Source organism: Microtus oregoni, unplaced genomic scaffold (genome assembly GCF_018167655.1).
Source record: "Microtus oregoni isolate MIOR12 unplaced genomic scaffold, Mior012 000003F_ref0000135, whole genome shotgun sequence".
Taxonomy (NCBI): Eukaryota; Metazoa; Chordata; class Mammalia; order Rodentia; family Cricetidae; genus Microtus; species Microtus oregoni.
Window position 1 is genome coordinate 22,260,301 of NW_024543062.1, and position 26,002 is coordinate 22,286,302.

Consider the following 26,002-nt stretch of genomic DNA (forward strand, 5'->3'; position numbering starts at 1 on the left):
CTATCTCTGAGTTCTTTAGGGCCCTGGGGTGGCGGTAGTTTTAAAAACAGAAACCTCAGTTCTATCCCTCTTTTGTCATGATCATCAAGTTTATAAATCGTGGCTGGTATGTGAGACCTGAAGAAGGACATCTAGCAGAAATCTGCACTGTGTGAATTGTTGAGAAACCATCATTGATTCTGCCAGTCATCAGGGATGGTGTGTCTACGGCCATCAGCAGTGTAGTACTAAGCCACTGAGTACACAATCCCAGAACTACCTTTCTCATAGCCTTAAGTGCAGTTAACACATGCTCTCTCTTTGTGTTCTTAGTGGGAACATAGTCAGACATGATCTCTGAGAAAATGCTAACTAATGCCAGGACTTTATTTTTTAAACTTTATTACTATTTTATATGTATGGTATGGAAAGGGGCTTGTATGCCATGGCGTGTGTAAAAAGTCAACTTTGTGGAGTGAGTTCTCTCTTTCCAGCTTTACATGAGTTCCAGAGACCAAATTTAGGTCATCAGGTTTGCATGGCAAGGACTTTTAGCCAGAGCCTCCTCACCAGTCTACTGTTAGGGCTTTCAACTGGAGGTACCAGCACCCCAGAACAATGTAGAACATTCTCTGTGGGCAATCCAGGAGCAGCCCTCCATCTGACTACAATGTGCTGCTCAAGGACTTGGACTCATATTCTCATGAAATAAATTGAACACCTTTACCCCAATGGTCTGCAGTAGAGCTCTATGCTGCTGCTAGGAACCACTACGAGAAGCACACATTAAAAGTCATTGAAATTTGTCTTTGCAACATTACAATCTTCAGTCATAAAGATCCATTCTGCCTAGGTGAATACAGTTTACCCTAAGCAGCTTCTTCAGGAAACTTTATCAGTCTTAATCAGCTATATTTATCATGACATTATCAAGACAATCTGATTAAAACATTAACAGAAATATTTTGAACAAAGGACATTGTCATTTAGAAACAAAGGATTTTTTTAACTTACAAACTGCATTAAAACAGAATGCTACCTTTTGGGGGCAGGATATGTGGGTGGCTGGGACAGGGTCTCACCATATATATAGTCCTGACTGGCTCAGAACTAATTAAAAGCCATACTGGCAATCCTCTTGCCTAAGTCCCAGGCACTGGGATTATAGGCATGTGCCACCATTCAAAGTATATGAATTCAGCATCAAATACAAATAATTTTGACAAGAGCAAAGAAGACAAAAAAAAAGTCTCAAATTTATACCTGTCTTTTAATTGATAAATTTTAAAGGCCTCCCTCTAGATTAAAGTAGCCTTTCACTATAGTGATAGTATAAAGACTAATTTAAAAATAAATATTAAATTAAATTTACAGTTCCTCAGGTACCCTAAAAACTACTGTTACCTGAGGGTAGACATGCAAAGTCACTATAAGGGATATCATGGATCACAAAGGACCCCAAAATAGCACTCCTGCCTTTGGCCAACAGGAAGGTTCACTGGCACCATGGCCAAGGAGCTGGAATGTGGCAGGGTTCTATCCAATACCCATGCCCGGAAGCAGCAAGTAAATCACAGCCTCTTTTCATCATTGTTACTGTCTGGGGCTGTGATCTTCTTGGGCTGCAAAGGAGCATCATTTACAGACAAGTCAGATCTCGTTTTTACAGAGCTTTACACACAGCACGTATCAAGGTTTACTCTACTGAACAAAAGGTTAATAGAAATAGTTTTAATAAACTAAAGTTAAAACACAGAAATTATAGGTTAATAAATAATGAAGAGGAAACTATTTTGTAATCATAAACTCACAAAGGAGTTAAACAAAGACAAACAAAAAACATGAACAAATCGTGGTATTGTACCTTCTGAAGACATGCGTTTAGGCACAGTAGAGACAGGAGCTGGAGAACCATGAGCAGAGGGGTGAGACGGGGGTCTGGATGGCCTCGAGGGGGGCCTGGAGGGCGGCCTTGTAGGGGTGGCTGCCCGAGGTGGAAGAGAGTTGGGACCTGACTGGTAGCGAGAAGGTGGGCGAGAGGAAGGAGATGGGCAAGGCGATGGCCAGGGAACACCTGACAGAACAAATGATATGAAGGAAAGTATAAAAACTAAAGAAAAAAATGAGGGAAAAAGTAAACAGAAAAAAAAAGTAAAATGACAAAAATGATTTCTTGTACATTTTAACCCTTTGAGGACAGTCATTTGATTTGTGATAAGTTTTAGCATAACTTAACTCACACAAATTCACATTTTACTTTAACCTCCTTAAAATTAAGTCTGTTTAAATGAATCCACGTTCCCAAAGGGTTAATTAGGATCTACACATACTACTGAAGAAGACAGTTAAGACTCTGCCTAGTAGCCCCACTTCTTCAGCCACTGTCAGCCATCACTTGTGAAGAGAATGTCACACACACAGATAATTTCCCTCAATAAACACAATAACTCCTGCTCAGGAAGGCCATCTACTTTACTGGTTTTAGCTCTGAACAATAAAAAGAAATAGCAGATACTGAATCTAATGTAAAAAGCCGTTTTCTTATGTTCATCTGAGATTTTCATAAGTTCTACATTTGAACAGTTTCAGTTTTCAAAGCTTATTAATCAAGTCCCATTTAAGTAGAAATAAAACCTTCTACTGTTTTCTAGAATGCTGGAGTAACAGCACTGGGTACTCTTGTAAAACAAATCTTATTTCAACACACTAGAAAGGGCCCATGTATTTACAGCCTGCTATACCAATGCAAAGAACTGCAAACTGCAGGGCACAGGCCAGGCACTGTGTGGTCCTTTCCCTGGTGCTTAGCTCCAGGGGGCTCCACACACTTGTATATCACACTTTTTTCAGCCCCCTTCAAATTTTTAACTTGAAAAAAATCTATTCATAAACAACTGAAAATCTTTACTTGGTAAGCAAAGAAATTTCCACCATTACTAGGTAGAGAAAATACTCAAGAGGGTTTACTTGGATAGGAATTTTGGAGATAAAATTAGAAAGTTACCGTGCCTTGTTTTCACACATCTGAAATTCCTCTCCTCCCTTCCTTTCTTTACAATGAGGTCACACATGACCCAGACTGGCCTCAAACTCCCTCTGTAGCCTAGACTGGCTTGACTGCATCCCTCTGCCTCAGGTGTGAGCCTCCTTATCCAGCCTGCACCGTTCTAACCTTCAACACCTGAAACCGGCTGTACATTCTTTTCCCTGAGTAACAACACACTACTGCTGTCAATTACCATATTTTCATATAATTCATCTCTGCTACTCAGTCTACCAGATGTCTATTAACACCTATAATCTGTGCTCACCTGACAGAAGACACTACAGAAAGTGCCTTCCTACTAAAGGTCCAAACTGCTGCACTCTAACACCTTCCCTCAGAAACCAAAGGTTCTGTGTTGTATTTTCCCCAATTCTCGCATAATTTTATTCATGTGACTCTTGCTCATGTCTGATATTATAAACTACCCTAAGTTCTCCCTTGAAGTAAACAGAATGGTAATCCATCAGAGTTAATAAAAATGAATCTGCATTTACTGGGATGTCTTCCACATGAACTATGCCTACAGTTTTATTAACCAGTTTTTAAAATAGAGAACCTCCTCAAGAGCTTCCAATTTGTACGTGGAGTGTTTTTATACCAAATGAGAATGAGAGAGATGCAACAGCTCAGGACCGTGTTGTCCCTCTAAATGTGCCAAAGACATATATGATGTTATACTATCTGATAGCCACAAAACAAAACTAAGTTATACATTAATACTACTCCACAAAATCCAAATACGGCATGCACACTCCTATCCACTATGTAAACTCTTAAAATATTTAGATATCTCTATATTTGATCAATAATATTAACAAATCTGGTCAAAATACTTGCCTCCATTAACTACTCTTTGGTCTGAACCAGAGTTCGGGTTGAAATCTGAAGCATGAGAAGCAGCTCTTGATGGCATGGAGCCTGGTCCAGGTTGGCCCATCCGTGGCGAGCTCTGTCTCCCACTCCCCCAGGATATGACTTCTCTGTTTCTTTGTCCAGGAGGAATATATTTATTTTCCCTGGAAATAAGAGACCCTGTAAGTCATTTATGCTAAAAAGTATGGGGTTAACAAAATACACTTAAGTTACAAAGCTACAGAGAAACCCTGTCTTTAAAAACCAAAAAAGAAACAAAACAAAACAAAAAATACATTTACAGGTACATTAGGGAGAGGAGCAGCCACCACACTGCCTCGTGGCTCTGGGTTGCCTCCTGCCAGCAGCTTAAGCTGTGCTAACTTTCACCTCCCTGACACTCCATGATGATTAGAAAAGTCACAAACCTCAGCTGTAAAACCTTGAAGACAGGATGCAGCTCATGTTTTACCCACAATGTGGCAGATGTTCAACAACATGTTTATGAATAAATGAGAGACACACAAGCCGCGCAAGTGCACAAAACCACTGAGTCATCATTTCTCCAAGTTTACTTCACACTGTTTCTAGCTCACGTGCTCTCAGAACAACCATCAGAAAGGCTGAATTTCCAAGTAAGGCTCAAGCCTCCTTGATTTCCAGCCTTCTCACAGTCAGTCAGTCTAGCAGTTAACCACTTTCTCTCAGCTGCATACTGTCACACAGAAAGAGCTCTCTGACTCAGAGCGTGTTTTTTCCTCACTGTTACCTACAAGTCACTCTTCAAATATGGCATACAAGCCGGGTGATGGTGGCACACGCCTTTAATCCCAGCACTCGGGAGACAGAGGCAGGCAGATTTCTGTGAGTTCGAGACCAGCCTGGTCTACAAGAGCTAGTTCCAGGATAGGCTCCAAAACCACAGAGAAACCCTGTCTCGAAAAAACAAAAACAAAAAACAAATATGGCATACAAGTACTTCTGCCACCTGTACCATGCCATCCAAAATACTGTCCCTGGGTTCTTAGCTTCCACCTGAAGAGGCCAGACTCTCTTACAGGCTCATGTTTCTGCAGAGGTGAAAAATAAATTACCACACTGCAAGTGGCAAACAGGCCCCATTATCTTATCAAAAATGTCACCTCCTGGTGAGGCTCTTGAACTACACAGGAATTCTAGTGCATTCCCACTCCAGATGTCCCTAGTACTCTGAAAAGACTTTTACCCTGCAAACCAGAGTGTAGGGCCACCAAGTCACTGGGTCCCTTTGACTCTTGTTTTAAGGAGCTCCTCAAGTGTCTGGGCTGGGTCCTCTTATATTCAACACTTGACTCCAGAGAGCTGCATCCCCAAAAATAATATCAAGATGATCATGACCTTTTCTCTAAAAGAATCTTACGACAAACCCATCAGCATTTTCTACCTAAGCTTCATGAAAGAGGAAACATTTGGACTACATCTTCTCACACAGCCGGTGAATGTGTCTGCATTGGAGTTTTCTTTAAATACCTAGTGTTTGTGCCATGCCCCTCGCGCTCACTGCAGTTTCTCTGGACCGCTGTGTATTTTTCTTCCTCGCTTCTGTCATCATTCTCAAGGGCCACACGAGCTTTGTACTGAGCACTGGATTCGATTTCCTCTGCTAACTGGTTTGCCCTTGCCTCCCGTTTTAGAAACTCTTCTGAGTTATCCCTTTCTAAGGGAACCCTAAACACAAAGGAAAGAAGACATGAGTGTTTGTTTCAATGCCATACTTCTGTTATAGATCACATACAACTATTAAGAAAGTTTAGAGAATGGGGTCACCAGAGACATTGTCAAAGTAAGGGGGCTTGTTATCATAAATCAAAATATGCATTTTTTTATTACATAGAACATTTACTATTTCAAGAAATAGTTCGTGCAAACCCTATCCCTGTAAATTTAGCTTTCTTTTAATATTTATTTATTATGTATACAATATTCTATTTGCGTGTATGTCTGCAGGCCAGAAGAGGGCACCAGACCTCATTACAGATGATTGTGAGCCACCATGTGGTTGCTGGGAATTGAACTCAGGACCTTTGGAAGAGCAGGCAATGCTCTTAACCTCTGAGCCATCTCTCCAGCCCCTAAATTTAACTTTTTTACAAATTAAAAAGACAAAATGTATTTTTGAAAACAAAAAAACTTATCCCTTGTTTTAATGTGAGTTTGTCAGTCTAAATAGTTAACAAAAACAAATGTCACATTTTTTACTTATTCATTCATTTGGTTTTTTGGGGGCAGGGTTTCTCTGTGTAGCCCTGGCCAAGCTGGAACTCACTCTGTAGACCAGGATGGCCTCGAATTCAGAGATCCGCTTGCCTTTCTCCTGAGTGCTGGGACTAAAGGTGTGTGCCACCAGCAACAGCTTTTTTTGTTTTGTGTAATGTAAAAATAAAACAGAAACATTTATTCAATAATATAATTTAAGCCAATGAAGACAAATTAGCTAGAATAAAAGAGAACTTTGTGAACTTACGTATATGAAGATAAACTGCTATCGTATGTGGACACTACACCGTAATTCTCTTCATTATATCGAAACATATCATTGGGATCCCATCCATTAGACTAGAAGGAAAATGAAGATCATTTTTCAAAGTGTAACTTTTTAATTCAGCTACAACCAATTTTTGCAAAAACATATAACAAACTGTACTGGCTGGACCTAACCCCACCCCTTTCTTCCAAAACACCAAACTTGCCTTTAGAAATCTTTTAAAGAAAGCTAGACATAGCTCATACCTGCCACATCAGCTCTTAGAAGACTGTGACAGGAGAGTGCTTTGAGTTCAAGGACAGCCTGGGCTACAGTAAAAAAGGCCCTATTTCAAAAAACAAAAGCAAACAACTCTTTAGAAAAAAACTCTTCTTACACAGATTGTCCTCGTAGATTAGTAGGTGATTACATAAGTTATCCGAGAGGATATGAGAAAAACTTAGACCATCAGCCATGGCTATGAATCCAGGGCCTCTGGGTCAAAGTTTTCCCCTTCAGTTGTGCTAACAGCCTTCCCCACTTCCATCGCTAAACTGGGTCTTAGAAGAACAAGAGGTGCACTGTGATAGCCAAAACATGTGGGAAAGAAAAAGCAGCCAAAATCTTTCCTACTGGATTTCCACACGAGAACAATACTGTGCCCTTCCACTGTCCCTTCCCCTAGACAAGTAAGGAAGGACAGCATAAAGCAATGGGAAGGCAAATGGGGTAATGCCACACAAGCTATGTTTTAGAACTCTCTGCCATAAACAGTTGCAGGAGGGATCTCAGCAATAGCTATGGGTTCCACACACCTAACTTCCAACCTCAACCTAACACTGTTACCCTCCATCAGTGAAGGAGGAAACTGCCACTCTCAAAACATGGGCTGTATTCTTCAACCTGGAAGAACTGGGCAAATACAGAAGAATCTCCAGAGACAGGTATCAATAGATGACTTGCCACACACTTTTCCCATGTCCAATTGTCCTTTGAAATCCTGATAGGCTAAAGCTGGAGAGGTGGCTCTGTGGTCAAGAACACACATTACTTTTCCAGAGGATGTGGTGAAGGAAGACAGCTAACTCCCACAAGCTGTCTTTAGGACTCCATATGCACGCCACGGTACACATGTGTATTCTCTCTCTCTCTCTCTCTCTCTCTCTCTCTCTCTCTCTCTCTCTCTCAAATTAGAAGACTATGACTTCTATAATCTCAATGATACACCATACTAAACAGAAAAATATCCACCAAAACTAAACATCTTCAAATTTCAAGGCATGTAAGTAACAACTATTAGGAATTTCTCAGGCTTAAGACAAAGGTTTTAAGATTAAGAGCTCTTACTGCTAAGCCAGGTGTGGTGGTACAAGCCTTTAATCCTAGCACTCAGGAGGTAGAGGTAAATGGATCTGATTTCAAGAACAGCCAAGTTTACAGAGCAAGTCAGTGCTACAGAGAGAAACTTAGTCTAAAACAAACAAACAAACAAAAAAAAAAAAACCCTAACAACTAAGAAACTTTGTCTAAAGAAAAGTAATATGCATTGCTGGTGGGAATGCAAGGTGGTACAACCCCTTTGGATATCAGTGTGGGAATTTCTCAGAAAATTAGAAAACAACCTTCCTTAAGACCCTTAAGATACTTTTGGGTATATATCCAAAGGATGCTCAATCGTGCCACAAGGACATGTGCTCAACCATGTTCACAGCAGCTTTGTTTGTCATACCCAGATCTTGGAAACAACCTAAATGCCCCTTGATCAAAGAATGGATAAGGAAAATGTGGTACATTTACACAATGGAGTACTACACAGCAGAAAAAAATAACAACAGTTTGATTTTTGCAGGAAAATGGATGGAGCTAGAAAACATCATTTTGAGTGAGGTAACCCAGACACAGAAAGACAATTATCACATGTACTCACTCATAGGTGGTTTTTAAACATAAAGCAAAGAAAGCCAGCCTACAAACCACAATCCCAGAAAACTTAGACAACAATGCGGACACTAAGAGAGACTTACATGGGAAGTAGAAAGTAGAAAAAGACAAGATCTCCTGAGTAAATTGGGAACATGGGGACCTTGGGGGAGGGCTGTAGGGGGGAGGGGAGAGACAGGGAGGGGAGCAGGGAAAAATGTAGAGCTCTATAAATATCTATAAAAAATGTATTAAAAAAAGAAAATCATCTTGTCAAGACTGGCAGAAGCCTAGCCCAGCTTCATGTCTCTACTGATAACTATGACATTTAATCAGAATAAATTCTTTGGTTAATCCTCAGAGCAAAAAAAATAAAAATAAAAAAATAAAAATAGGGTAATAATAATAAAATAAAACATTTAACAACAAAAGAGATCTAGTACTCATGCAGAGGAATGAGGCTGGATTTGCAGCACCTGCATGGCAGCTCTCAACGCCCTACAATTCCAGCTCCAGGGAATCTGATGACCTCTTCTAGTCTTTATGTGTACATAAACTCATTTATACACACACACACACACACACACACACACACACACACAAAACATGTATTGTTTTAATTTAAATACAGTATTGCTACTCTGAAACTTGGTTTTTCTGTTAGTAAGTATATTACGTATCTTTCCCATTTGAATACTAATTTTTGGTAGTAATGCATTTCTATTAAGAAATTCATGATTTCATAATGGGTACCTACTAACAGAAATAACAAAAATAGCCTGAAACATAATTATTTGCATGTATTATAGATATATTAGGACCAAGGTAAATGTTTTGTTTTTATATTTTCTTTTTCTTAAAAAGACAGGGTCTCACAGTGTAACCCAAGCAGGCCTTGAACTTACAGAACCCAACTGCCTCTGCCTCCTAGGTGTTGAGACTAAGGGTATGCACCACCACAATCATCTAAGTCAATTCTTAGTAGTAGTAGTGATAGAATAAACCACAGTTTATTTTAATATTTTTTAATTTTAAATTTTAATTTTTAATAAACAGTGTTACTCTCTCCACAAAACCTCAAGGAACTTATTATCCCCTTAACAGAGTAAAAAGTGTACCAGCTTCCCATCACAAAGGGCAGTGATACGCATTTGAGAACCATTATAGTAAGTTTAGGTGAATCTTGAAAGTTTGAAGATTAACCATGCTAGCCTTCCGGGGCAGTTCTGTTCTATTAGCCAGCTGAGCTCTTAGAGAAGATACTATTTATTACATTAATATGCCTTAGATAGTAAATTCAGGTTCTCTGTTCACAATACAAGGTTCTTTGCTTACTTAACCTTATTAATGGCTCAGCTTAACATTAAATCTCTATTCTCTAATGTAGAGATGGCTCAGTGTTTATAAGTACTGACTGCTCTTCCAGAGGACCCAGGTTCAATTCCCAGCATCCACATGGAAACTCACGATTATCTGTTAACTCCAATTCTAGGGGATCTGATACCCTCTTCTGGCCTCTAAGGCATATGTGCACAGATATACATGCAATACACCCATACACCTAAAATAAAATAAAATTGAAAAAGTTCTATGTTCTATCATAACGCCTAGATGACATGTCAGAAGAAAACCAAAAACAATTCAAGATGAACACACATTTCAGAAACAAGTTTCTGTAGAGAACAATACTAATTTAAGTTCAAGGAATTTAGGCAATGCTTTAATTTTAATGTAACATAATTGTTTATCTTTTGTGGTTGCTATTTTTCCACCCCAAGGCAGGACCTCACTGGCTAGCTCTGGCTAGCCTCAAACTAGCCGTGTAGACAGACAAACTTGTCTGTCTCTACCTCCTCAGATTAAAGAAGGTAACAGCACAAGTAGCTGCTTTATTTTTTGTTTGTTTGTTTTTGTGAGTTCAGGCTACCCTCAAACTTTCTCTGTAGTGGAGGCTGATCCTAACCCTCCTAATCCTTCTACCTCTACCTCCTGAGTGCTGACACCAGAGATGCCACAACCAACCTAAAATTTTATCTTAATAATTTTCCTTTTCTCAGACAAAAAGGCCAACTTGACTTCATCTCTAGAAAAGCCAACACACAGTTAAACACTACCTGCCTTAGGCTGCCTATATTACAGGAATTCAAAAGAATACAGGCTGTCATCTCTTAACTTCTTCTAGTTTCCAGTAGTAAATTGCTTATCACTATTTTATCACAAACAAGTAATTTTATGAGTGCTGAGCTCTCAATTTAAGAAGAAATGTTTTTCAAAGCCGGGCAGTGGTGACACGTGCCTTTAATCCCAGCACTCAGGAGGCAGAGGCAGGTGGATCTCTGTGAGTGTGAGGTCAGCCTGGTCCACAGAGTGAGTTCCAGGACAGGCTCCAAAGCTACAGCAAAACACTGTCTTGAAAAACAAAAGACAAAACAAACAAAAAAACAAGAAGACAAAAGAAATGCTTTTTTATTCTTATTTTTTGCTCTTCATGCGCTCTCTAGGACACAGACCTGTTGATAGTTGGGGTCTACCAAGCACGCTGGGCCATCACAGATGGAACTCACCACATCATTCTCCAGGGCTTCCAGCTCCTCACTGGCTGTGAGCTCCCCTGCATCCCAGGGCTCCAGGTCCCTCTCCTTGTGCTCGCCATTCACTTTGGCACTGACAGCAGAGTCGGTAAAAGCATCTGTAAAGATGACAACAGACAGGCAATACTAAGATAAAAACCAGTAATCATGAGAAAATGACTTTGGGCTATTTAAATAACTAACAATAATCCAGTCAACAACAGCACAGGTGACTAGTGAAAGCTTTTCCTGTAATCACTCCACGTTGTGAAGCACAGAGTGCATTCAAGGTAGCAGTGGGCTCAAGTTCTCTTTCATGAAATAGATCCACAATTAAGACACATCTTTGACAGCAAATTGGGAGTGTAGGGGGCAGGGTGGAGGGTGGAATGGAAGAAGGGAGGAAGGAAAGGGAGCAGGGGAAAAATATATAGCTTACCAGGAGGTGGCGGACAGGCCTTTAATCCCAGTACTGGCCTTTAATCCCAGCACTGGGGAGGCAGAGGCAGGCAGATCACTGTGAATTCGAGACTAGCCTGGTCTACAAGAGCTAGTTCCAGGACAGGCTCCAAAACTACAGAGAAACTTTGTCTCAATGCCCCCCCCCCCGCAAAAAAAACATATTCTCAATAAAGACAATTTATAAAAAGACACGCTTTTGAAGTATTTAAAGCCAAATACTATTAGTTCCTTTTTGTTTCTGTGTTTTTTTTTGTTTTGTTTTAGACAGTGTCTTACTGTATAGTCCTAGATGGCCCAGGCTGTCCTTGAACTTGTAGCACTTTTCCATCTGAATCAATACAGTGCAGGGATGACAAGCAAGTGCCGTCATGTGTGATTAGGCAGAATGGTTTTAACTTTGTAAGTTTAGGTCTCTATGCAGGGTCCATAGCAAACTTATCTTCTGATAATACATGAGGTAAGTGACCCTTCCTTTTCCAATACAGTCCCCTCAAACCACCTTAAGAAGCGCAGATTCTGCAGTACTGCCTGTCTCCAGCAGGCTCACCACTCCTTCTTGTATCCCTGAGCCTGGCTTATAAGTTTGTGACACCACTGCTAAGGAAAAGAAATGCCCTTTCTACAGGTAGAAGTTAAAAGAGCTAAACAGCATTAGGACTGTTCTGCAGATAAAGGTGAACACTTAAATGTTCACACTCACATCTAACACAGGAATGTTTCTAACCTGCTCCCCCAGAGACCACAAGCTCCCAAACTCTTTTTGCCCTGACCCTCATGACAAGTTGCTACAAAGAGCAGGACAAGAAAACAGCATTAAGGTTAGAGTAGCTCCACAAAGGAAGACTATTCCAGGGGTTTGATCTGGCACTGCTCTGGCGTAGTATCCCCAAGGGTCAAGGAAGTGCCAAAGTAAGACACGTGAGCAAGAAATTTTAGGGAGAGCGCTGCAAGGCTAACTAGCCCTAACCTACTCTCTTCCCAAATGAGGGGTATAAACATGATGTGCACCACACACACTAGGCAAAAAGCTGCCTACCTCACCAGTAGATATCTCCGGTGCTATTATAAGGGGCAAGAATGCATACAGGAGCCTTCAGAACAGCAGAAGACTGGGGCTGTACTCTGGATAAACCTTTTAGCAGAGAACAAGACATGGATCATCTTCAACACCCCATCTTCATCTAGAAGCCATAGATAGCCTTAAATAGCTAGTTTCATTACTTCCTGATAGCTCTATCAGCTGTTGACAAACGTTACTTCACGAAGCTGGAAAGATAGCTCTGCATTGCAGAGAACCTGGCCTCAGTTACCAACACCCACAACCACTTGTAACTGCAGCTCCAGAAGATCTGAGACCCTCTTCTGGACTCTGAGGGCACTTGCCCTCAGGTGAATACAGTCACATACCCCAACCAAAATAATCTACTTGGCCGGGCGTAGTAATACAAGTCTTTAGTTCCAGCACTTGGAAGGCAGGGTTAGGTGAATCTCTCTAAGTCTGAGGTCAGCCTGGTCTACAGAGCGAGTTCCAGGACAGCCTAGAGAAAGTATGTCTTAAAAAACCAAAACAAAAACTATAAAATAAAGAGAAAAACAACCAAAAATTAATTTACTCAAGTATACTTTCAGGAAGAAGAGAGATTCCGACAACATAGCAAACAGGATTCTGAGATTCCTTTAACTAAAAGGCACTGAAAACGCAAAAGCAGACTACAGGTAATTAGAACATGTCATATTCATCTCTATGCAAAGCTGCAACATTGTTCATAAACAAAGTCCTTTTAACACTAATTTTTCAAAAACACATGTTTAAATGTGCTTAGATACAAACTCACAGCTGGGAGCTGTGCCCCAACATTAGGAGACTGAGGTAAGAGGTTCACTGCTGTACAGTACATACATTAAGAACCTGCATGGAGGAGGAAAAAAAAAAATGCCACAGGAAAGAGACAGAGAGAGAAAGAGACACAGAAAAGAAAAAAGGAGAAGAATACGTGATAAAAGTTAAAGTTTAGAAGACTGTCCCAGAGCCAGTCTTTGGGGGGGGGGGCGCAGAACCATGCTAAATATACAGCCTAGTATGGTGGCCTATACCTCTGAGATTACCCACCCTCAGCCTCATGAATATAGACAGATGTGTGCCACAGGTGGCTTAAACTGACCTTTCCTTGTTATGGGGGAGGTATGTGAAAACTTCAAACTTTAGAAGATTTAGGAATGAGGCCGGGCGGTGGTGGCACACACCTTTAATCCCAGCACTCGGGAGGCAGACGGATCTCTGTGAGTCTGAGGCCAGCCTGGTCTAAAAGAGCTAGTTCCAGGGCAGGCTCCAAAAGCTACAGAGAAACCCTGTCTCACAAAAAAAAAAAAAAAAAAAAAAATTAGGAATGAACCAAAAGCTCCACTCCAAATACCACGGGGGGGGGGGGAGGGGGGAGAAGGTCAGTCACAAAACTAACCCAAAGACTTTTAACTACTGTATGTGTGTCCCAATCCTGAGCAGCATCAGACAGAAGCCTACTCAGAAACAGCACAGGAATGACCAGGCCTGTGGAGGTTCCCAGAATCAGACTCCCACTGCTATTCATGGACGCAAGTTGTACTAAGAGGGCATTTTTGCCTGGCCTGCTTCATGTTCACTACCGCATACTACAAAAAGAATGAGTGAGTATTCACACACTGTAACTTAGCAGTATGCTTTTATTTCAAGGCAAAAATGAGAGCAAGAAAGACACAAAAGACCACAAGGAATGGCACTCCGTCATAAAGCAAGCAGTTTTCTAAAGCCAGTTTGAAGAAAGGCTTCAGCCCTAAGTACCAGACTTCAGGACAACATACTCTCATGATCTAAAGGGAAGCAAGAGCTGAGTGCTCTGTTCCACACTCTGAGCAACAGTCAGCATGGCAGAGTGAACGGTCCCACCTGTACAATCAATGTACAGTGTTTCTTTCATAGCAGTTTGAACTTTAAAATCATCACTACTGGTGCCCAGGAATCCCAGTCACATTCTAGTCACAGGCAGAACAAGTCCCTGCCACAATTGAAGGTCTATCAATTTTCTATTGTGGTTTACAGCAAGACCTAAGTGTTATAAAAGCAAAATGCAGTATCATAGTCAGTGACAGACACATGGTAGCTAGTTCTGAGGAAGTTAAGGCCACAGAAAGTAAATGGAAAGTTATTAGACAAGGAAAAGAGTTATTTCTGTGTCCCACCCACTGCCTTATAAACACACAACTTATAAAGGCCTCCATACTAGAGGGAGGGAAGGTCTACACTTAACCCCCACTTTCATGTATTGCCCACAAACCAGCATCTGTGGGTTGGAACACTGATGCCACCTGGTGGTGGTTGGAAGGAAACCCTTTTCTTCTGCCCCATTTATATTCTGCTCCTCAAACTCAAGAAAACTTTTTATCTTGGAGAAAATGTTCAACTTCACCAGACTTTTTGGCTCATGCAAGTAACTGAGTCAGCATGAAATACATTGTGAGTTTCGAGCTGCCTCAAAAAAAGAGGAGGAAATAAAACAAAACAACAGTCAAACTTGTTCAAGAATTGTTTTTTACTGTTTTCTTATTATAAAATTGAGACTTGGCACTAAATGGCTAAAGCAGAGATAGTCCTCTGAACTCATACTTGTCATGGACATAATAAATGTTTTAAAATTGTGAAACCTAAATGTTTTTACAGACCTGTTCAAACACTTACTGATGCTATTGGGGGTCATACTTATCTCTTGTATTTTAACATGTATTCATGCACTGTATGTGAAAGCTACAATGCATATGTGGCAGTCAGAGAACAGATTGTGTAGACTCTCTCTTATCACAGCATGATTCCTGGGAACTGAGCTCTGGTCCTGCTTGGTGGCAGGCGTCTTTATCCCCTGAGCCAGACCTAAAGAATTTTTTCTGAAGGCATAGCCAGAATAGTAGTCAAGTAAAATTTTAGTATTATATTACAAGTAAATAAAAATTTAAATTTATAGAAACTACAAAATAGGGTAAGGTGCAATTAAATGGCAGAATGCTGGCCTTCATTTGCTTCCCAGCACCACAAAAATGAAAACTACAGGGCCAGTGAAAGGGCTCAGTAGGTTGAAGAGTTTTCTGTGCATGGCTGACAGCCTGAGTTCAACCTCCAGAAAACATGTAGCAGTGGGAGGAGAAACTCCAAAAAGTTGGCCCCTGACCTTCAACATGTGTGTACCACCGATTCACCCTCCATGAAATTAAGAAAAATCTAATCCTGCCCCTTTGCTGACCATCCCCTAGAAGTAGAGGAAGCTGTACTGCAAGCCCATCTTTATAGAATTTACTGCATCAAGTTCTATGTAGAATCAAAATAGGTTATTTTGTTCTCACAACAGGAGCTCATTCTGTACAGCCCAGAACAAGTTAGAACTCAGTATGTGACCTAAACTAAGCTATAATATGGTAATCCTCCTGCCTCGGCATGCCTAATGCTGATAGTATGAGCATGTGCCACCATGACAGGTCAATGAGAAACAAGCTCTAAGAAGCAGAGGTCTGCACCTGAAGGAGAAACAGCTAAACACGAAAGAGACTGGGGCAGAAGGCATGCCTGTTATGCACAAGGTCCAGGTTTCAAACCCCTGCATCACAAATACACAAATGACCCTACTTTCTTGTTTTAAAATACTGAAGCACACTGGGCACAGTGGAACAATGCCTGCAATCCCCAGGATACAGTGGGTGAGGACAGGAGGAACAGAAATTAAAAGTCATGCTCAGATATATAAAAATCCCCAAGCCAGCCTGTTAAGACCTTTCCCCCCAAAAAGCAAATACATACAAATGGAGAGATGCCCGAAGCAGTTAACAGTACATATTGCTCTTCCAGAGGACCCAAATTCAATTCCCAACACCAATGTTGGATGGTTCACAACTACCTGTTAACTCCAGCTACAGGGGATCTCACATCTACGGCCTACGTGGGTATCCATGCTCAAGTGCACACACTAGACACACATATATATGTAATTAAAAATAAAGCAGGATGGTAGTGGTGCATGCCTTTGACCCTAGCATTCTGGAGACAGAGACAGGGGAATCTCTGTGAGTTTGAGGCTAGCCTGGTCTACAGAGCAAGTTCCAGGACAGCCAAGGTTACACAGAGAAACCCTGTCTCAAAAACCAAAATAATAATAAATTAATTAAATATGTCTTAAAAATAAAAGAGACAAAAAAAAAAACAACCAAGAAATGAAATGTAGGAGGGCAGAAGAAGAGAAGAACAGGCCTGTGAAGACTAAAACGGCTGTGGTCCGAGCTGATAGCCCTGCATCAGCTGCTACACAAGATGAAGAGTAATGTTCTGAGTAAAGAAAGAATTACATGCGTTCAGCTCACTTTCCAAATCTAACACTTTGGTGCTTGTTTTTAGTGTATTAAGAGGCAGGAGAGATGGCTTAGCAATTAAGATCACTGGCTGTTCTTGCAGAGATATGGGCTTGATTCCCAGTACTCTTACAACCTTCTATAACTCTGGTTCTAGGGGATCTACCCTCTTCTGGCCTCTACAGAATAATAGGTAATAGTCACGTACATGGTGAACATACAGACATACAGGCAAACACATGTCCACATAAAATAAAAAAATAAGTAAGGTCTATTCAAATGATTAGAAATTATCTGCTACCACAAAAACATACTTGAATGTCATGCTACAGAAAAAATGCATTTTTAAATTTCTTGTATTTTACAGAACTGAATGATAAATAAAATGGTAATATTTGTCTGCAATAAATCCTTATGAAAATAAATAACCACTTTGGTTTGGTTCTGAGTTTTAAGACATCACTTAAGAGGAATGAATATTTGTCTCTAAGGCATTAAGGCCCTAAAGAGGGCCACAACTAATCCATTTCTATATATAAAATTTCTAAACTCCAGAAAACTACTATTAAGGCACAGGAAAACTGGCTCTGCCCCTACCAGACCACTGCTTCTCCAAGCATCTCTTCTGGTGCCCCAGGAGACAAGAGAAAGAGCTGTTAAGGGCTTCAAGTAACCCCCATTCTCCTCAGCCCACAGAAACTACGTTCACTACAATCCAACAGAGACTGATCTCGCTGAAGTAGGAGCAAACTGCTCTATCTAATAATAAAATGTCTGCTGAAGAGCTACTAGTGCAAGCATTCAAACAGACCAGTGAGAGCAAGAAAGCTCAGGAGTGTAAATGGAAGATTTGAGTTTGATCTTGAAAGTATGTCTATCATTCTAAGGCATGCATGGGCTTTTTGTAGAAAGCAAACCCAAGGAGAAGACAGATCAGATAAACTGAAGGTCATCAGTGCTGCAGGGTAACAGGAGTGAAGGTTTACAAGAAGTCCCTCTGTGAAGGACCTCAAAGAACACAGCATGGAATCTTTGCCAGGCATCGTAGCCAGATCTATAATCTAAACTCAGAAAATAGAAGTTCACCTCATGTTTGAGTCTAGTTTGGCTACAGAGTAAGTTCTTTCTTTTTTTAAAAAAAAAAAGATTTTTTATTAATTATGTATACAGGGTTCTTCCTGCGCGTATCCCTGCAAGCCAGCAGAGGACCCTAGATCTTATTACAGATGGTTGTGAACAACTATATGGTTGCTGGGAATTGAACTCAGGAAGATCAATTAGTGCTCTTAACCTCTGAGCCATCTCTCGAGCCCCTATAGAGTGAGCTCTAATCATAAAAATGAGCCAATTAACTAAAAGTTGTGATGATGTCTGCTGAGCAGTGGTAGTACAAGTCTTTAGTCCCAGCTCTCTCGGGAGGCAGAAGCAGGTGGATCTCTGTGAGTTCAAGGACAGCCTGGTCTACAGTGAGTTCCAGGACAGCCAAGGCTATGCAGAGAAACTCTATCTTGAAAAACCAAAATAAATAATTTGGATTGGTATGTATAATGAAAAAAAGATTGTTTTCTTTTTTAAAAATAAATAATAAAAAAAAGAAAAACCAAAAAATGCACATACACATAAATCATTAAAAAAAAAAAAACCCAGGATCAATTTCCAGCACCCACATGGCAGCTTACAACTGTCTGTGAGTCCAGTTCCAGAAGAATTTAACACAAATGCACTTAAAATACAGTTGTTTAAATAAAAAAAAAAAAAGACGACCAAGATGGTGGTTCACACTTAACAAGCTGAGTTCAATACCTAGAGCCCACAATGAGGAGGAACCAACTCCAAAAAGTTGCCCTCTTAACTCTACAGAGGGGAGAAGTGGGCTTTAGTCACTCCTTCCACAAAGCCAGAGAAAAGAGAATCAAATTTGTAGGTGGAGTAAGTGGTAGCTGTAGTTACTCCAAAGCTGCTTGCTCACAGATTCAACACAATGCCCATCAAAATCCCAGAAAAATCTTCAAAAATCTTGAAAGAACTGTGCTCAACTTCAAATGGAAAAGCCCAGGATAGCCAAAACAATCCTGTACAATAAAGGAACTTCTGGAGGGAGCTGGAGAGATGGCTCAGCAGTTAAGGGCGTTGCCTGCTCTTCCCAGGTTCCTGAGTTCAGTACCCAGCAACCACGGCCATCTGTGATGAGTTCTGGTGCCCTCTTCTGGCCTGAAGGCATACACACGAACAGAATATTGTATACATAATAAATAAATAAATAATCTTAAAAAAAAAAAAGGAACTTCTGGAGGCATCACAATCCCTGACTTCAAACTCTACTACAGAGCTACAGTACTGAAAACAGCTTAGTACTGGCATAAGAACAGACAGGAGGACCAGTAGAACCAAATAGAAGACCTGGATATCAATCCACACATCTTCAAATACCTGATCTTTGATAAAGAAGCAAAAAATATCAAATGGAAAAAAAGCTTATTTAACAAGTGGTGCTGGCATAACTAGGTATCAACATGTAGAAGAATGAAAATAGACCCATATCTAGCACCATGCACAAAACTCAAGTCCAAATAGATCAAAGACCTCAACATAAAGCCAGCCACACTGAACCTTATAGAAGAGAAAGTGGGAAGTACACTTGAACACATTGGCACAGGGAACCACTTCCTAAATATAATCCCAGCAGCATAGACACTGAGAGAAATCATTAATAAATGGGACCTCCTGAAACTGAGAAGCTTCTGTAAAGCAAAAAACACGGTCAACAAAACGAAAGCCTATAGATGGGAAAAGATCTTCACTACACTATGATGGAGGAAGGTCATTGGTTAAATAAAGAAACTGCCTTGGCCCTGATAGGACAGAAAATTAGGTAGGCAGAGTAAACAGAACAGAATGCTGGGAGGAAGAGGAAGTGAGGCAGAGGCACACTCCTCTCCAGGGCAGACGCGATGCAGCCAGCCGCCAGGTCAGACATGCTGAATCTTTCCCGGTAAGACTGGTGCTACACAGATTACTAAATATGGGTTAGGTAAGATTGTGAGAATTAGCCATTAAGAGGCTAGAACTAATGGGCCAAGCAGTGTTTAAAAGAATACAGTTTGTGTGTTATTTTGGGGCATAAGCTAGCCAGGCGGCCCGCAGCTCCTACAACAACACTACATCAGACAGAGGTCTGATCTCCAAAATATACAAAGAACTCAAGAAATTGGACACCAAAAGAACAAATAATCCAAAAAAAAAAAAAAGGAGTACAGACCTAAACAGAGAACTCTCAACAGAGGAATCTAAAATGGCTGAAAGACACTTAAGGAAATGTTCAACATCCTTAGTCACCAGAGAAATGCAAATCAAAACAACTCTGAGATTCCATCTTACACCTGTAAGAATGGCCAAGATCAAACACACTGATGACAACTTATGCTGGAGAGGTTGTGGGGAAAAGGGAACACTTCTGCATTGCTGGTGGGAATGCAAGCTGGTACAACCCCTTTGGATGTCAGTGTGGCGATTTCTCAGAAAATTAGAAAACAACCTTCCTCAAGACCCAATTATACCACTTTTGGGTATATATCCAAAGGATGCTCAATCGTGCCACAAGGACATGTGCTCAACCATGTTCACAGCAGTTTTGTTTGTCATACCCAGATCCTGGAAACAACCTAAATGCCTCTTGATCAAAGAGTGGATAAGGAAAATGTGGTACATTTAGACAATGGAGTTCTACACAGCAGAAAAAATAACAACAGCTTGAATTTTGCAGGAAAATGGATGGAGCTAGAAAACATCATTTTGAGTGAGGTAACCCAGACACAGAAAGACAATTATCACATGTACTCACTCATAGGTGGTTTTTAAACATAAAGCAAAGAAAGCCAGCCTACAAACCACAATCCCAGAGAACTTAGACAACAATGCGGACAATAAGAGAGACTTACATAGATCTAATCTACATGGAGAGTAGAAAGTAGAAAAAGACAAGATCTCTGCGTAAATTGGGAGCATGGGAATCTTTGGGGAGGGTTGAAGGGGAAAGGCAGGGAGGGGAGCAGAGAAAAATGGAGAGCTCAATAAATATCAATTTAAAAAAAAAAAGCTACTTCTTCATTACCTCTTACTGAATGTGGTGGTTCATAAGCACAAGTGATTTTTTTTTTGTCTGCTTCTAATGGGAGTGGTCAGCAATCAGAAACTGAATGAGATGAGACATATAATACTAGCGTAAGCATCAGGGCTGAACATGACATTAGATATAAACAATGTTCTGCTACTGTACCAAAACCAGAATCACATGTAGCTCTTTTAAAACATCAGTTCTAAAAAACTCCACTGCAGAAGGAAAAATGATTTAGGCTAAGTGTCAGCAAGCTTTCCTGTGAAAGGCCAGAGGAGGTAGATATCTGTGCAAAGCCTGCCTCCTGATAAGACTAACCTTTAGCTATACAGGACAGCAGCTGAAACCAACACATGAATGAAGAAACACAACACTGTTACAATCAAAATTTGTACACTACTGTCCATCTGCTGACCCATTATCCTAATAGATCACAACTACACAAAGGCACAGAAAAGTAAAGCAACAGCATGAAAGACAAGCAAGCCACATAATCCTAAAACACAGGGAGGTCATCAAAACAAAGAACACAATACAAACGTAAGATCACTAATCACTAGAGACTGGCAGACAGGCAGTAGCAGCTGATGGTTAGCCTGTATGACGACCTCAGTGGAGTTGGGGGTGGGGTGTGGGTACAATACGAAGATCAGGAAAACAAAAATGAGAAATGTAGATCAGACGGGGACACTGGAAAGAGTAGAGAAAGAAACAGAAGTCTAATTCCAAGTCAAACAGCAACAAAAGAATGAACAAGGAACAAAAACAAATGGCAAAAAGAGGAAAAAGCGAAGGGAGGGGCAGGCACAGTTGGTAAAATGCTTGCAGAGCAAGCATAAGACCTAAGCTCAAATGTGAGCACTGAGGTCTCATGAGAGGCGTGTTGACACAGTTTCCATCTGCTGCCTGTGGATCAAAATGTAGAACTCCCAGCTCCTTCTCCAGTACTATGTCTGCCTATACGCCACCATGTACGGCCATGATAATGGACTAAACCTCTGAATTGTAAGCCACCACAATTAAATGTTTTCCTCTTTAAAAGTTTCCACAGTCATAGTGTTTCTTTCTTTTCTTTTTTCAAGACAGGGCTTCTCTGTTGCTTTGGGGCCTGTCCTGGACCTAGATCTTGTATATCAGGCTGGTCTCGAACTCCCAGAGATTCACCTGCATCTCCCTCCCGAGTGCTGGGATAAAAGCTGTGTGTTTCTTCACAGCAATATAAACCCTAACTAAGAACACTCCATGATTTTAAAAGGTTGAGATAAAAAGATCAAGCCCAGGCCAGGCGGTAGTGGCGCATGCCTTTGATCCCAGCACTCGGGGAGTAGAGGCATGAAACTTTATCAGGGGAAGAGGCAGGTAAATCTCTGGGAGTTCATGACCAGCCTGGTCTACATAGTGAGTTCCAGGACAGCCAGGGCTACATGGCTACACAGTGAGACTCTGTGGGGATGGGTGTGTGTGTGTGGGGGGGGGGGGGTGACAACTAAGCAAACAACAAAACAAACATTAGAACTTCAGAGTTAGGATGGGGCTCAGTAGTAGGGTTTGCCTACCAAATGTAAGGCCATAGGGCCTGGTTGAGTATAGCAATGATTACATGTTCACCTTGCATCCAGTGTCCTATACTTAGTTCACAGCACTTCCCAAATAAGCATATTGCAAACACAATAGAACAACTAGTGACTGCTGTTTCTGTTACAGCCAACACTCTTCTCAGAGTGCTGTGTTTTGATTTTTCCCTTTGTCTTTTGACCAAGGTTAGTTTTCAAATTTAAAAACATTAAATTTTTCAAAAGTATAAATACAAATTATTTGGTATTCCAAAGTATAAGTAAAACTGACCCTAAAAGCATCAACAAAGAAAGCATTTGTCTCCTTCATGGGTAACCGAAGGCGCTTTGAAGATTACAAATCATAGTCCCTATCGCTGCTGGCTTCTGCAACAGGAAAGATGACGAGTAAAGGGAGAACTGTGTTGAGAAAGGCTGTAACTTCCTGTGTCAAGTATCAGAAACAGCTGTTAGCACCAACTGAAGCATAAAAATCAAATTATAGTTAATAACAATCTACCATTCAAGAATTTTTGAATTGGGGGCTGGAGAGATGGCTCAGAGGTTAAGAGCATTGGCTGCTCTTCCAGAGGTCCTGAGTTCAATTCCCGGCAACCACACAGTGGCTCAAAACCATTTGTAATGAGATCTGGTGCCCTCTTCTGGCCTGCAGGAAATACATGCAGACAGAACATTGTATACATAATAAAAAAAAAAATCTTTTTTAAAAAAAAGAATTTTTGAATTGCCAAATCCAATCCTTTCCCAATGCTACTAAGTGCCTACCAAGAAGAAGGGCCAGCTGGGAGGTGGTGGCGCACACCTTTAATTCCAGCACTCAGGAGGCAGAAGCAGACAGATCTCTGTGAGTTCAAGGCCAGCAAGTTGGCAGGTTACAGAACAGCCAGGACTATTTCACAGAGAAACCCCATTGAAAAGAAAAGAACCACAAGCAAACAAAACAAAAACACAAGATGAAGGGCCAGTTCCCACATGCCCCTCTTCAAAAAACACTTGCCACAATCTATCACCTTCTTCTGATTTCTGAGATACCAGGTATGTACATGGTATACATAAATACATTCAAGCAAAACAGCCACTAAATAAATCTAAAAACTAAAAAATGTATACTACAATTACTTATGCTTCTAAAAGCACCAATTTATTTTCTTCTTAAATTTTAAATATTTTCCAACAAAATGCATTAAAACTCTCATTTTCTGAATTAAAAAAAGTCCTGGCACTCAGGAGGAAGAGGCAAGCAGATCTCTTGAGTTTACCAGTCAGATTTACAGAGCAAATTCCAGGATAGCTAGGGCTACAAAGAGGAAGAAAAAGAAAGAAAGAAAGAAAGAAAGAAAGAAAAAAAGAAAGAAAGAAAGATCAATTATGTTACCCTATTTAAAAAAGATCATCTCATTCCCTGGCCTGAAGGCAAAGACCTACAACCTCAGCACCAGGAAAGCAAAAGTAGGAGGAACAAGAGGACAAGGTCAGTTTGAACCACAAAGCAAGATCCTGTCTCAAGGGAGGGAAAAGCAAGTCTGTGTAATTGCTGGAGTGAGTCTATTACATCAGGAGGGCTAGGGTGACTTGGAAACAAAAGCCTACCTCTTCGTGCGTAATTGGAGTCTGTATCTTTAAATTGTACTACAACGAAGTCTGAGCATTTGAACAAAATACTCTCCATTATTTCTTCACGTTTTGGCCCCGAACTGGATTCTGTACTTTTCTCATGTGCAGCATCAAGTACCAAATCACACTAAATAAAAAAATTAATAAACATTAAAAACATTATTAAATAATATTTACTGGGATATTTAACTCATCAAAGCAAAAGTAAACATCATGAGAAAACCTGACCATCATGTCCTGTTTAGAAATATAATCTGTCTTTTTGTTTGGTTTTTCGATACAGGGTTTCTCTGTAGCTTTGGTGCCCTTCCCGGAACTAGCTCTTGTCATGCACCCAAATTCTAGAAATCCTCAGAACTAAAAGCTATTCTTGTTACAGTGTATCTGAAGTACACTAATGTTAACAGAGAGAAGTAACTCAGCACACACCTCTGGTAGCTGACAAAGCTGAAAATGGTTGCATATCATCAACGCATACAGTATTTTCAGATATACAAATCAATTATTAAATAATAAGAATTTGTTACGAGAGAGAAAAATTCAAGTGGTTTTTAAAACTGGATAGATTGGGTGGTAAGAAGGAAAACACTCATGAGCTCAACTGTCAGATGGATCCACAACAAGCTCAGACCTATTGAAGTGGCATGACCATACATAGATGACCAAATAGTAAAAATTACCTTAGGACTGTATGTTTTAAAAACTCCTTCATATACACCTCCATTTTTCACTTGTACTTCACATTTCGATCCCTAGAAAACACAATTTTTTTTTAAATAGTGTGCTACCTCACTATCAGAGAGAAGTGTTTTCATTTCACTTTATATTAAGACCTCATTCAGTATTGGATATTGACAAGCAATGATAAAGTTTCAACACATTAACATTACACTAAATTCTCTACATGGTATAGAACTGGCAACTCCAAAATATGAACTGAATACTAAAGCTATATATTTTTCTGTCCACACTTCCATCAGATTAACAAAGTATTATTCAAAAGAGAATCAGCTATAATCACTATCATACATACAGCAGGGTTAGCAAGAATATTTTTACCAAGTTATAATAAATTGAAATTTATTCTAATGTATTTTTAAAATCATCTTCATTAAGTATGACCTAAAAATATTAGGCTGAGACTCGCTCTTTACATTTTAACTCTATGAAATATCCACCCCAAAGGAATTTATCCCCAATAACATGGTTAACTTACAACCACTGATGTAAGTATATGAACCATCCTCACGTTTGCATAAATTCCATCAAAAGAAATCTGGAAAGTTTGAAAAATAAACACGATTACCAGTCTGTATTGTAAAGCTATCACTTTTCTAGCTGTAAGATGTGTGGATTATAATAAATTAAGGAAGAATTGGTTACAATCATATTTTATTTCCTTAGAGAACAGAAAGGTAAAAGTTTTAAACAATGAAATCAAACAACTATTCTAACTAGTAATTAATATGACATAAAACAAACAAAAACAGCAGACGTACACCTCTAAGTATAAGAAAATAAAAACCTCTGGAGAAGACAAAACCAGTAGGGGACAGAATTTGCACAGCTGCCAGGGAAGGGAAATGTCATGCTGTCTTGAGTGCAGTACTGGCTGCAGAATTATAAACTTTAAAAACTCTAGTCACATCTAGGCATGCTTGAGCACACCTTTAATCCCAGCATTCTGGAGGCAGAGGCAGGTGGATCTTTGTGGATTTTAGGCCATCCTGGTCTATACAGTGAATTTCCAGGCTAGCCAGCCTCTATATTAAGACCTTGTCTCAAAAATACACACACAAGGGGCTGGAGCGATGGCTCAGAGGTTAGGAGCACTGGCTGCTCTTCCAGAAGTCCTGAGTTCAATTCCCAGCAACCACATGGTGGTTCACAACCATCTATAATGGGATCTGGTGCCCTCTTCTGACAGAACACTGCATACTTAATAAATAAAATCTTTAAAAAAAAGGGGGGGGGGCAACATTTTAAAAAAATACACAAATAAAA

At 40.2% G+C, this 26,002-nt stretch overlaps 1 protein-coding gene across 9 annotated transcripts in view; it reads right to left on the reverse strand.

Moving 5' to 3' along the window:
- Nucleotides 1–26,002, reverse strand: part of Atxn2 (ataxin 2) — a 92,297-nt gene that overhangs the window by 35,254 nt on the left and 31,041 nt on the right. For 4 of the 9 annotated variants that reach the window (XM_041648266.1, XM_041648269.1, XM_041648270.1 and 1 more), the window contains exons 3-10: nucleotides 25,215–25,274; nucleotides 24,679–24,750; nucleotides 23,975–24,125; nucleotides 10,865–10,989; nucleotides 6,381–6,472; nucleotides 5,387–5,584; nucleotides 3,863–4,041; nucleotides 1,844–2,089 (exon numbers count right to left, since the gene is read on the reverse strand). In XM_041648266.1, the coding sequence (XP_041504200.1) occupies nucleotides 1,844–2,089; nucleotides 3,863–4,041; nucleotides 5,387–5,584; nucleotides 6,381–6,472; nucleotides 10,865–10,989; nucleotides 23,975–24,125; nucleotides 24,679–24,750; nucleotides 25,215–25,274 (1,123 nt within the window). The remainder of the gene's footprint in view (nucleotides 1–1,843; nucleotides 2,090–3,862; nucleotides 4,042–5,386; nucleotides 5,585–6,380; nucleotides 6,473–10,864; nucleotides 10,990–23,974; nucleotides 24,126–24,678; nucleotides 24,751–25,214; nucleotides 25,275–26,002) is intronic. The other 5 variants (XM_041648271.1, XM_041648268.1, XM_041648267.1 and 2 more) reach the window with 3 other exon arrangements.